This window comes from Natator depressus, chromosome 7 (assembly GCF_965152275.1).
Source record: "Natator depressus isolate rNatDep1 chromosome 7, rNatDep2.hap1, whole genome shotgun sequence".
Taxonomy (NCBI): domain Eukaryota; kingdom Metazoa; phylum Chordata; order Testudines; family Cheloniidae; genus Natator; species Natator depressus.
Genome location: NC_134240.1, coordinates 97,241,135 through 97,254,331, shown reverse-complemented (window position 1 = coordinate 97,254,331; position 13,197 = coordinate 97,241,135). Strand labels below are relative to the sequence as shown.

General features: G+C 35.5%; 1 protein-coding gene across 3 annotated transcripts in view; it reads left to right on the top strand.

The window, feature by feature from the left end:
* PPP2R2D (protein phosphatase 2 regulatory subunit Bdelta) overlaps positions 1-13,197 on the top strand; it is a 42,732-nt gene that overhangs the window by 26,433 nt on the left and 3,102 nt on the right. For all 3 annotated transcript variants that reach the window (XM_074959137.1, XM_074959138.1, XM_074959136.1), the window contains 6 exons: positions 280-445; positions 5,269-5,381; positions 8,637-8,814; positions 9,685-9,849; positions 11,441-11,610; positions 11,701-11,792. In XM_074959137.1, coding sequence (XP_074815238.1) covers positions 280-445; positions 5,269-5,381; positions 8,637-8,814; positions 9,685-9,849; positions 11,441-11,610; positions 11,701-11,792 — 884 coding nt within the window. The remainder of the gene's footprint in view (positions 1-279; positions 446-5,268; positions 5,382-8,636; positions 8,815-9,684; positions 9,850-11,440; positions 11,611-11,700; positions 11,793-13,197) is intronic.

The following is a 13,197-nucleotide window of genomic DNA, read 5'->3' as shown; positions in this document are numbered from 1 at the left end:
TTGCAATTTCTAAAACTAAACAAAAATGAACATTTTAAATTAAACTTACAATTTGTATTGTAAAAGACCAGTTATACAGAATATCATTCTAATGGATCTTGACCAGTTCATCAAGACTTTGCCCAGTAGCATTTCCCAATTCCTCGTTCACATTTATTTTGTCATTAATAGTTGGCTGATTTTATCTGTTCTTAGAGTGTATATAAAGTGTTGTCATTTTCTAGGTACATAAATAAAGAACTTCTATTTCATTAACAAAAATGTTCTGCTTCCTTTCAGAATAAAAGCCGTCCGCATTCTCGGGGAGAATATAATGTTTACAGTACCTTTCAGAGTCATGAACCTGAGTTTGACTACTTGAAGAGTCTAGAAATTGAGGAAAAAATTAATAAAATTAGGTGGTTACCACAACAGAATGCTGCTCATTTCCTGCTGTCTACAAATGGTAAGGACATTTCATTGTGTACTTTTATTTTGTAAAACAGCAAGATCTTTTGATACTCTAGTTGAATTTCATAGTCTTATCCTGGATCCATTTGTTCATTACTTTCATACAACAGAATAGTATCCTTTTTTCATAGTTCTAATTCCATGCAAGGCATGTTCAGTTTGATACCATGTGTTTAGAATAGTGAAGTAACTATGCATTAGCTGTCTTAGGGGAATATGGGAAGATATACCTGCCAACCCACAGAATGTGTCCTTGGATGTAATATGCAAACTGACATAATAGCCAGCAGTACTTTCCCTGCCTGATGTTCTACTTGCATGACTGAAGGCTATGTAAGAAGCTCTGTTTGCTTTCTGCTTCTGTCATGCACAAATGTGTTTCAAAAGGTAGGATTTAGCCCCATATCCTTAGCATAGCTTGAGAGAAGTGGCCTTTAAGCTTTCTTCGTGTTTCTCTGATCCTGGCGCTGTCCAGTGGCAGGGCCGTTCTTCAATGACAGAGCAACCTGATGTTAGTGATGCAACATTATTTCTGGTGGTTCCCACAATGTGGTGTGTTTCCCAAACATCAGAGCCTGGTGCCTGCTTGGCATAGCTTTCAAATTAAAAGGAACAGCTGTATTGACAGGAATACGTTTATTTATATTTCCATTACATACATGACCATGGTATGTTGATACCATACATACAATTAAGAGTCTCACTTAAATAAATCTGAAATACAGCCCTACCTCTCCTCTCTGCCTTATTAAATTGGGGGAATCTTAATGGTTATCTTCTAATATATGTAGTTAGTAGTAAATACTTATATTATGGTTTCCACTAAAATACTCCATTCTGGATTGCAGTACCATTGTGCTGGGTACTGTAGTACTGCTGTTTCACCATAATGCACTATTAATAGGGAAGGGCTTTTTTTGTAGGTTATTACTCCTACACTGTCCTGAAAATGCCGGTTGGCAAGTCTAAAGAGATCGTATGAACTTGAACTGAAACTACTGTTGGTTTTTTTGTTTTTGTTTTTTTTAAACTGGTTTGAAGTATTACATCTGACCCGGAATCTGTCTGCCAATTTTTGTTGTTTTACAACTAGAAAAAAGTGATTGTAACTGTTTGTCTCTCCCATTACTGTGTGAAAGATGAACACAGATGGAAACTACACCAGAAAGCAGTGAAACTGAGTACAAAAGTGATATCAAATGCTGAAAACAAACGACATCAAAATTATTTCCCTCTAATCTTTCAACTAGTGTAACCTTATTATTTGTAATTAATAGATTTAAAAAATGGAGCAAGTGTGATTAAGTTTCATATGGAATACTGCAGTATACAGTTGCACTGGTGTTCTTTATCGTAAAATAACTTACAAAGTGAGTGTGAAAGAACTTTGTATCTTTGGTTGGGCTGGGTCTTGTATGCCTCTGGAAGCCGACATTTTATTGTACATCTGACTGTTACACAGTTATTATTTGCTGATAATATACTTGCCACTGTATAAGATTTTAAAGGAAGGCCCCTGCCCAGTTTGTAATCCAAATAAACCCCCTTACTCAGAGGCCTTGAAGGTACTAGTTTATAGGTTTTAAAAAAAGTGATGATAGCTTTTCTGATTAGCATTTGGGGTTTGAGAAGAAGGCTCATTCTTCCTTGTCTCCCATGCAGAATTCACTTCTTTTCCAGAATGCTAGCAAACAATTTCCCTCAGATATCTATCTATCAGTTCTACAAATACAGCAGTTTGCTTATTCTAAATTGAATTAGACAATTTATAGAATGGAAAGAAAACTTAAAAAGGTTTCAGATGATATATCTGTTATATGGATTCTATGAAAAGGACTTGCAGTCTATCTGTAAATTTTAAGTTATGAAATAACTGGATAGTTTACCTTGTTCCTTGCATGGTAGAAATTTCTTGGCATTCTAACAGCCAAAGCTGCTTCTTTGTCTGTCCTGTTGAAGTTACCGTCCCTTTGGCAATAACACAACCCAGCTCTTTAGAGAATGTTTCTGTCGCCTTATCCAGCATTTAACTGGAATCATCTACATTTTATGGAAGTGTCAGTTCATCAACACTGAGTGAAAGAATGTTGAATTTCTGAATGGACAGTCCCCTCCTGTTTGTAAAGTTAAAAATAATTGGTTTTCTTTCCTGACATGGACTTGGATTTAAACAGTCTACTTTCTCCACTAAATGACTTTTCTGTGTTATACCTCTGTCCACAAATAAATTATTTAGTCTTCTAATCCAATGTGTTCTCAACTTTTCTGTAATCTACCTCGTTGCAACAGAAATAAATTTTGGATTCTTTCCCATAATTTCAGGACTCCCCGCCCTGTAAAGGAAGGGCAGAGGGGAGGGTGATCATGACCTACAGGATGAAAACCCATACCCTATTACCTTTCACAAGGCTTGTCCATTATCTCATGATCACCTGTTAAACAGAACACCAGGGACATCAGCTGTGAAACAGCAGAACAAATCCCTGTACATTTCAACATTGTATATCAGTCTCCTTTTTGTTTATGAAAATAGTGCATATAACACCTTCTGAAAGAAAGGTTTATTCAAATGGGTATGTCACACTTTTCATAGAATTTTAAAATATAAAGGAAGTCTCACTCCTCAGGAGGTCACTGGTTCAACTGCAAATCTCTTTGTCAGCTTGATGGGGAATAACAGAAACAAATTACTAAATGCAAATGCATTGTGCATGCTACCCAAACCTTTTACTGTATATTCATATGTGTATACTTATTTCTTAAGGAGGAGAAACTTTTTTTCAAACATCCCTCCTTAAGTCAGAGGAGTAGATTTTTTCCTAACAGCAAATAAAAATAGCAGACTTCTTCGAAATCACATTCTTCCTCTAAAGGAAAGTGGATGATTCATGCTTCTCTGCTGTTTCCTTGTCTTAGCAGATAAAGAGGCTAGACTTCTGCTTAGATTTTTACCTTGACTTTTTTTCCCCCAATCATGTTTTTACCTCAGGATTAGCTAGGATAGAGTCAGGGGCTTTGAATGTTTTTTCCTTACACTCAGTGTTTTGCAGAGTCAGTCTCCTCCAGGTGCAGTGTGTTCCTTCTCCTTTAGTTGATAGAGATGATTTTGTGAGAAATGCCCCTCCATTTATGATATGTCAACAGATATAAGTATACCCAGTACTTATGGTTTCATAGTTTCACTGATCCTACATTGCTCCTCTTCCCTCTCAAAAGTCAGAACCACCACTTAGCCCAGAAGCCCATTGGTACCTTGGTTCTGCTGTAAGCATGGAAGAGATAGAATAATCATATGCCTTCTTGGAGAAGAACTTTTAACATGGAAATTTGTGGGACCGAGTCAGTCAAGACGCACTTGCATTAATGCTCCTTGCTGGTGGTCCTCAGAATATTTTTGTCAGAGGTTTCAATCTATCATATATTGAAAAACTCAGAGCCTCATTCTTGGACAACTTATTTCACATAGATGACCTGCTCGTCTCCAGAAGCCTAGGGTTTAATTCTTTGTCTGAACCAGCAGACCAAGATGCTCCTGACCTTCACAAGGCGGTTCGCCCTGTGTAGTGCTCCTCCTTAAATCTTCCTACACAACCTCACTTATGGGCTCAAGGTAACATTCCTTTCTAACTTTGTCCCTGGAGACTGATTCTTCCATCTTTCTGCAGTGGAAAAAAGAGCTTTTCTGTCTTAGTAGTTCAATATCCTTATGTGCACAAGGATCATGGGGATTGGTGACCCTGAAGGAGAATAAGATTCTTTCACAGGTAGATTTTCCAATGGAATATAAGTTGAACCATACTGAAAAAGCAGGTGAGCTGAAAGCTAAATTCAAAGGACTATTCTCTGGCTCCAGAAGGTGGGAGGAGAGGCCTAGTTTTGCTTGCTGTAAGAAGAGCTCATAGTTTGTGGGGGGAGGGGGGTGAGGAGGGAAAGAGGCTGCTGCCTTCGGGGATGCTTATCTGGGAAATTGACTGCATATGAAAAATTTAGGAACTATGGCATGGCTTTTTCCCCCCTTGAATAATAAATCCAACATGGCTTTTATAGTCCTTAGATTGGAATCCAGTATTTCAGGGAATGGCCGAGAAAGCTGTTTCCTGGAAATTCAAAGTTGAAGTTAAAAGAAATCCAAGCATGTTAAAGAAATGAAAATGTACTGGTAGAGCACCCAGAAAACCTTAACTCTATCCTATAGTGACACCATAAGGGGAAAAAATATGAAAAATCTAATGTCTCTTTGGACTTAATCTAATCCAGGATATCAAATACTAAAATGCCTTTATGTGATTATTTTATGCTGGTGCTACAGAGCAGAATTAAGGTGTTAGGTCCTTAACTATGCATTTCCATACAGTAATATATTTGAATTTCTTTTCTTTTCAGTTTTAATTCCAAACTTCCTCAGTTTATCTTGCTTGTTTGGGGCATAATAAGAATTAAGAACATCCCTGCAAATCTCTGCATTACTGTATTCTCAACTTTAACGCCATTTAAAATTTATATTTTGTCTGGAAATTGTATATAACTAGTTAAAATAGGCAACTTTAATGACAATTCTGAATGGTTTCATAAGCAGTTCAAACAAAGTAAAATACTTTTAGTATGTAGTGTTTGTGTTTAATCATTTTATACTATGGTAGCACTCAAAGGCCACAGTCGGAATTGAGGCCTCTTTGTAATAGGCACAGAGGAAACCCAGATGAAGAAACAATCCCTGCCCGGGAGAGTTTATAATCTGGCATATAACTTTATAATAATTTATTGAATCATCTTTAATTTTGTAATTTCAATTTCAAGAATGTGAATTTTTGTTTTTAGATAAAACTATTAAATTATGGAAAATAAGTGAAAGGGATAAAAGAGCTGAAGGTTATAACTTGAAAGATGAAGATGGACGACTTCGGGATCCATTTAGAATCACAGCACTACGAGTATGTGTTTTGGTTTTTCCTTTGGCTCTCGTTAAATCTGCTTTTTTGAATGTACAACTTTACCTTTGTACATTTAAAAAGAGGTGTTATTCATTTATAAAGTTGTCTTGTATTGCAGTTTGTATTATGTGGAGTCAAAACTGTATTGGGTATTTCAGGATAATACAAAACATACAGAATTAAATTAAAGATATTACTGAAGTTTCATTAATTCATGGGCCCATAAAACACTGCCTAGATGTTTTGGGAAGATTAAAGACCAGAATGCTTCCGACACAAATATTTTGTTATGAGCTTCTTAGTGACATCTTGGAACATCTTAATGCTGTTGTAAATATAAATAGGGTTTTTAAAGTCTGTTTAAAATTAAGTTAATAAAATTTTTCATTAGGTGTATCCTTTCATTTGTCTAAATAATATATAGAAGACAGTAAAATTATTAAGATAGAAGAATATTTTTGAATGAACTTTTTTTTTTTAACATAAGACTCTTGCACTATCTAGGTTCAAAGATAGTGTATCACTTCTACTTATCTTCCTGAATAGCCTGTTGTGTTAATGACCCATCTCGCAACATGTGTGTGGATCATAAATTTGCACTTAAAACAGGGTGGTTATCTTTGACATGGGTGGAAAATTAAATTTAAAGAATATTTTTCAGTAACGTTCAGCTCACTTTTTAATTAAAACAAACTGGCCATCTAGGTCTAAATTTAATGGTTTCAAGGATGCATTACAAGAGACATTTGATCTTGTATTTGATTGAGTGGAGCTTCTTCTGAAATTGAAATGGCTCAAGTTTTTTTTTTTTTCTAATGGTTTTGATGTACTGCTTGTGGATTTAATGTTTTTAATATTTAGATAAATGTTATTGATAACATTTTCTTCTATTGCACCATCATAAACTAAAGAACTGGATCCATTCCTAATCCTGATTTGCCCTTTTTAAAATATGAAGCCATTGCAGGAAAGACTATGGATTGAATGCTGTGTCAAGACAAAACAGAATACAGTAGAACCTCAGAGTTATGAACACCTCGGGAATGGAAGTTGTTTGTAACTCTGAACAAAACATTATGAAATCATTCAAAAGTTTGCAGCTGAGCATTGACTTAATACAACTTTGAAACTTTTTACTATGCAGAAGAAAAATGCTTCTTTTAACCATCTTAATTTCAGTGAAACAAGCAAAGAGACAGTTTCCTTACCTTATGGTTTTTTTTAAGCTTTTCCTTTATTTTTTTAGTAGTTTAACACAGTACTGTGCTGTATTTGCGCTTTTTGTCTCTGCTGCTGCCTGATTGCGTACTTCTGGTTCTAAATGAGGTGTCTGGTTGACTGGTCAGTGTTTGTAATTCTGTGTGTTCTTAAATCTGAGGTTCTACTATACTTGCAGAGCAGAAACGAGAAGCCTTTCTACTTTTGGTCATGTGTGTTTATATTACTGAGGGTATAAAAACACAGTATTATTAAAGCCAGTAACAACCAAATCAAATTGCAATAATAGGTCAAGTCACTTTTCCAGAGCAAGATTGTACGTGTAGGTAACATTTTTCTTAGTGTCCTATAGCTATAAGTAGTAAAAACTACTTGCATGGCACAGTTACGAGGAAGCTTTGTGGTTCAGGGTTTAGTTTCACCAGTAACTTATTAATAACATATGTTCCTTTTATTTGAGATTTGGTAATATTTACACTTGTATGTTTTTCATAATCAATCACCCAGGAATGATTCAGGTGGTTTCTTAATATGTTCACCTGATGCTATTTCATTTTCACATTCTAGTCTCAAAAGTTACTTTTAGATTTCATTGTGTGAATTTTACTTCACCCTTTCTTGTGCATTTTAGAAGAAATTTGCTTCACCCGCATAAAACCTAAATAACTAGATGCAGGGAATGTATCCTTGTCAATGTGGTACACAGTGACTCCCCTCCAAATAGCAGGTACTCCAGAATTGCAGGTGTAGCCACTCCTGGACACTTGGGGTGTTAGGCCTACTGGATTCATATAAAGACATCCCCATTCCTTCAATACTGATCTATGAAACTGGCACAGAGGGCCTTTCCACTGGACATGGAGCGTGGAAGCCCTCTGTGTGGCTCATGTGCCCACTGTTCCTCTGTGCAGCCTTGCAGCCAGGAGTTAAAGGAGAATTTCACACTTAATTGCATTAATTGTAATTTAGATTTTGCTTAACCTTTCCTTAATTACACTAATTCTAGTGTTCCTGGATTTTGATTGTTCTTTTATTATAAAACTCATGTACCCTAAAATAATATTTTTAGTCCACCTCATCCTAGCACTCCATTTCATCCATTATATTTTTTCTTACATTTTAACCTTAAATGTTAAAATGTGACTAATCATTAGTGGCAAAAAGAGGAATGTTTTTTATAATAAACAAGATATGTGGCAACTCCAGAAACCTCTTGTATCTAAGCTTTTTAAAAAAAATTGTTTCTATTCTCTTGGTGTGTTAAAAATAATTTATCAATAGTTCAGTAAAAAGAGCATCAGATTGTGTTACGAGGACATGGTTAAGTTGATTTCATTTGTAAATTAACTAATTTTCTTTTAAAAGTCCATATTCTTGTTGTTCATCCTTCAAATAGTTTTTTCATTCCATTTTAAAATGTTGTTTTAAGGGTTTTTCAGCTCCCTTGTTGATGTTTAGAAGGGATTAACTGACTGTTAAAGGAGAAACAGTCAGTGCACCAAGTGCTATCAGATGCTCAAAGTAAACAGGCTTAGATCTCTTTTGTTTAGCTAATTTTTGTTATAGATCTTACAAGTAACTACAGAAGATATGTTTTCAGGTATATCAGAGTTTCAATTTGAGTATCTCGAAATTGTTCAGTATAAACATGTACTTCTCTCGATGGGGAGGTATGGGAGAGTCTTACATATTTGAAATGCAAAAAATGACAATCTGGGATCTGGTTTGTGAGTGCTAATATGGAAAATCAGAGTAGGGTGGGCAACTGTTTTTATTAGATTTTTTTGCCCAGTGGATTTGAAAAGTGCCCCATAACTAAGTGAACTGTGTTCCTGTACAGAGAGAAAATGAGATTTCTGTAGTCTACATTGCTATTTTACATAATAGGAAATATGACTATGTATACAGTAGTTGAATGAATTCATCTTTAATGTAAACTTTTGAATCACAAATTACTAGCTCTTTTTTATCTTTACAGTGAACTTTTCCCCACATATAAACACTGACTTTTCTTGTATCTTCTCTTCCCCTTTGCAGGTGCCAATATTGAAACCCATGGACCTAATGGTAGAAGCAAGTCCCCGAAGGATATTTGCAAATGCGCACACATATCACATAAACTCTATTTCAGTAAATAGTGATCATGAAACATACCTTTCTGCAGATGACCTAAGAATTAACCTATGGCATTTAGAAATCACAGATAGAAGTTTTAGTATCCTTTTCCTGTATGAATTCTATGATTATATATAAATTTCTGTTTTGACTATTAATAGAAATACTTCCATTGTTATATCTGCAGTTTTACTAAACACAAGTTCCCTAAATACTTCCATTTAACTCTAGTCATATAATTAAACACTAGTTCAAATGCACTAATTCACAGTGAAACATGTTTTTGAAATGAAAAGCTGCAAGTAGGAAGATATGTAGAGTTTAGGTAGTTTAATTTTGCAGAGCAGAAAGTGAAGACGAGGTGAAATTCTGGGACCATATATCTTAAATGTGGGGGTCAGTCTTCCATTAAATGATCTTATTGATAATATATGTAAAATAAAAATTCCATTTCGCTAGAGAGTTCTATCTCCTGTTGTATTCAAAGTGTCAGCTATGTAGTCTGATGTTAATCTTGAAATAAAGTAAAGACTTAGAATTTTGCATAGCAAGTATGGATATGCCTTACAGACAATACTGAAAGTGACCCTTTTGCTATGGCTTACGGCTGCCTATTTCAGGCCAAAATGGTCCAAGAGATATTTTGGCAAGTAACGTAGGTGTCTTCGATAAAAGCAAAGGTGAGAGAAATATAAAATAGCCATTAAGTTGTTTCAGGGCATAAGAGGAATGAAGGCCACACAAATATTTTTAGTTTTTAGGGTACAGATTCTAGGTCCAGCCCAGGATTATTTTTATGCTACTCCTGTCCTTTTTACAATGAGTAAATGTCTGCAAAGCAGACGGGAGGAACTTATCTTATGCTTCTAAAAATATACCACAACCATAATTAACCATTTTTTGGAAATTGTTTTTTAGAAATAATAAAAATGGGAAATGCTATTTGTTGCCTTTACCAACCAACTTTCAGACATTGTAGATATTAAGCCCGCTAACATGGAGGAACTAACAGAAGTGATTACTGCTGCAGAGTTTCACCCACATCATTGTAATGTGTTTGTCTACAGTAGTAGCAAAGGAACTATACGACTCTGTGATATGCGTTCTTCAGCCCTCTGTGATAGACATTCAAAGTGTAAGTAATTTAGCCTATATCTTCTTGCTTTATAGACTTTTTTGTCATATACAACAAGAGACCGTGTAGGTGTTCTACCTATATAAACAAACATTAAAATGTCAAATTCTGCTTATTGGTAAAGAACTTACAAAGGTAAGGAGTCATAGTTTTGTAGAATGGAACATTTTAATTGTCTTGTTCTAGGCCATCAGCAAGCAGAAGTGTAGCATGAGACAATTGACGATGTGACTCAAGTGCTTTTGGCACCAGTGAGACCTGTCTTCTGTCCAGACTCAGTCTTGGTGCTTCTCAAAGGTATCTGCTTAACAAGTGCCAGTTAAGGGCAGTTTATTGACATCTACCTTTGTGCATTAGGAACTGGGCTGAGGCTGCCAGAACCCATTTCATTTGTGACCATTTACACCTATCGGAATGAATTTTATTCATAATGATCTGTGCTGGATTTGAAGCCAGTTCCCAGAGGTGAAAGGCCAGTGTTTTTGAAGCACTGAGCCACACAGCCTCATATAGGTGAGGAAAGCTTTTATATTTCCACCATAAGGAATAGGGCCCATCTTTGCGCACAGCCTGTTGTTTCTTGGTTGTATTACAGTAGTTATGGTTTTATATATCACTACTTCTTGGGGTTTACCTAAATTGCATTGATATTTCTAGGTAAGCTCATATTCTGAAGCAAAGATGAGGGTTTTCTGATTGGGGAAGAGAAATATTTAAACATTGTGGCAAGTATGGTATGGCGCATTTCCTTTTTAGTCAACTTAGCTTATATAATTGGAAATGTCAATGGCCAATCTAACTTGTCATATTTTTGTTGGTTTCCTTTACTCTGTAAAACGTACCGTAGTCTGTGATGTTTTCATAAAAGGTTTGTAAGAAAGAACTTTGGTATTATTCCCTTGGTGTTGAATGGTTCATATTGTCATTGATTTGAAGAATTAAGAGTAAATGACTTTCAACCTAACCAAGAATAACGGTTCAAGAAAGCAGACAAAGATCCTCACTGAATTTCACTGTAAATACAAACTTGCTCTTTCAGTAGATTTTGTGTGTGGTGCAATTTATATTCACTTATAAATAAACCATGTACCCTACAGCACCACTAAAAGATGTGGGATCTGTAAAAGAAATGTACACTGGAGATGCTGACTTCTCTTACTGTTTCACATTTAAAAATTTTTTAGTTTTACATTATGGTAGTTATAGAATAATCAGTAGTCCTAGAGGGAACACTGTGACTTTTGAATTTAACTTCATATACTGGTTTTTTTTAGTTTCTGCCTCTTAATGTTCATTCCAAAACTCCAGGAATTGCAGCTTCTTGATATGTCCTCATGGGAGAACCCATTGGAGCTTAGCAGCTAGTGGTTCTAGCTACGAGAACTTAGTGCCTTTTTAAAGAAAGATCACCTTTTTTAAAAAAAAAAAAAAAAAAAGCTAAGCAGGGCTATAATCTCTTTTCTTTTCTTTTTTTAAATGGAGGATTTAGTATTCAGGTCCATGATTTTAAAATATGTAAATACTGAATAGTATTGCCATTTGTAACATTTTGTGTATTGGATTCAGTTTTACTTTACATCTTAATTTACAGTTTTTGAAGAGCCTGAAGATCCCAGCAGCAGATCATTCTTTTCAGAAATTATTTCCTCAATATCTGATGTAAAATTCAGTCACAGTGGTCGATACATGATGACAAGAGACTACCTTTCAGTTAAAGTGTGGGATCTCAATATGGAAAACAGGCCTGTAGAGACGTATCAGGTAAAGTGTTCATATTTTTTAATTTAAAAAAAAAAAAAGCATCTTTTTCTTTTTTTTAGATTTGTCTAATACTTCCTTAAATGTTTTAAGGTTCATGAATATCTTCGAAGCAAGCTTTGTTCTCTCTATGAAAATGACTGCATCTTTGACAAGTTTGAGTGCTGCTGGAATGGTTCTGATAGGTAAGGTTAATTTCAGAAATTTAGTCCCCAATCCTGAAAACACTTAACTTATGTTAAGTATGTGAACAGTCCTTTTGAAGTCAATTTGCAAGATTAAGGTCTGAAAATATTTACCTTTTGCATCCTCAAAAAGGTGGCAAAGGCAATGTAAACTTTCTCTCAGTTAACCCTATTTTAGTATAAATTATTGCTGCAGTTGCGTACAACTAGCTTTTTTGGATATTGACTTTAAAACTATCCTGAAACAATTTTTTCATATTTTTTTTTTAAATAAGACAAATACAGAACTGGTTTTCATTATTTTGAAAGATCAGTTTATGTTTAATTTTATTTCCAACCTTTCTGTTGGGCTTTGTCCTTAAATTTGTTGTCAAAGGTAAACAATACATACAGAAACAGAGGTAGCTGTATAATGCAGTTTTACGTCTTCTAGCTTTTGTTTTGTTATATGATCCATGGAAACATTAAAAATTTCTGGATAAAAAGTGATATACAAGAGTGTGGTGGTTTGGAACTGCGCTGTGATAACTTATTGATATTGTATGTTGGCCTGGTTACTGGGTATTTACTGTATGAATATACTGCTATATTAGCTCAATAGGGGTATGTCTGAAATACAGGCAGGAAGGAGAAGAATGGCTCGAGAGCTACTTATCAGCAAACACTGGAGAGTTGTTAAGGGACAATGCCAGCACTGCTAGCTTGATTCTTCCTCAGTCTCCAAACACCCTACAAAACTGGTTTTGGCCAGGACCCACCAAATACCAAAGAACAAGAGAACCATAGCAGGGTATAAATAGGAACATGCTCTCCTGGGGAGGTAGAACCTACAAGGAACCAGATTAAAATAAGACTCTGACATAATGGCTCACTCAAGTTTCTGGGGAAGCTAGACCTGCCTATGTCCCCATCATGGGATGATGGGACTCTGAAATAAGATAGACATGCATATAGACTTATTTATTTTAAAATCCTTTTGTCCCCTAAGGCTTTGTTTCTGCAGCAAAATAAACAATGCTTTTGTTTTAAGAAGGCTGTTCGGTCAATATAGACCTCTGGTCACAGATTCCTGAAGGGAAGAACCTGATGCGCAAACGCAGGAAGATCTGCAGGGCAGAAATGTTTGATAGGGTACTGTAGCCCAGGTCCCAGTCAAGGAGAGGGAGCATTGCAAAATTCCACCCTGGGATAGGTATAAGAATGAGCCTAACACCTGAAGGAGTGCACTCGGAGAGATCAGAAAGGGGACATAGGTGCAGCTACATCTGTAACCATGACAAAGAACTTATTAGGGTCATCGCAAAAATCTCACTTGGAATATTAGCAGTCCTACCCTGCTTGTATCAAGTTCCAGAAAGGAGTTGTCAATCTGTTTACATTTCTGCTAATACAAGAGTTAAATATC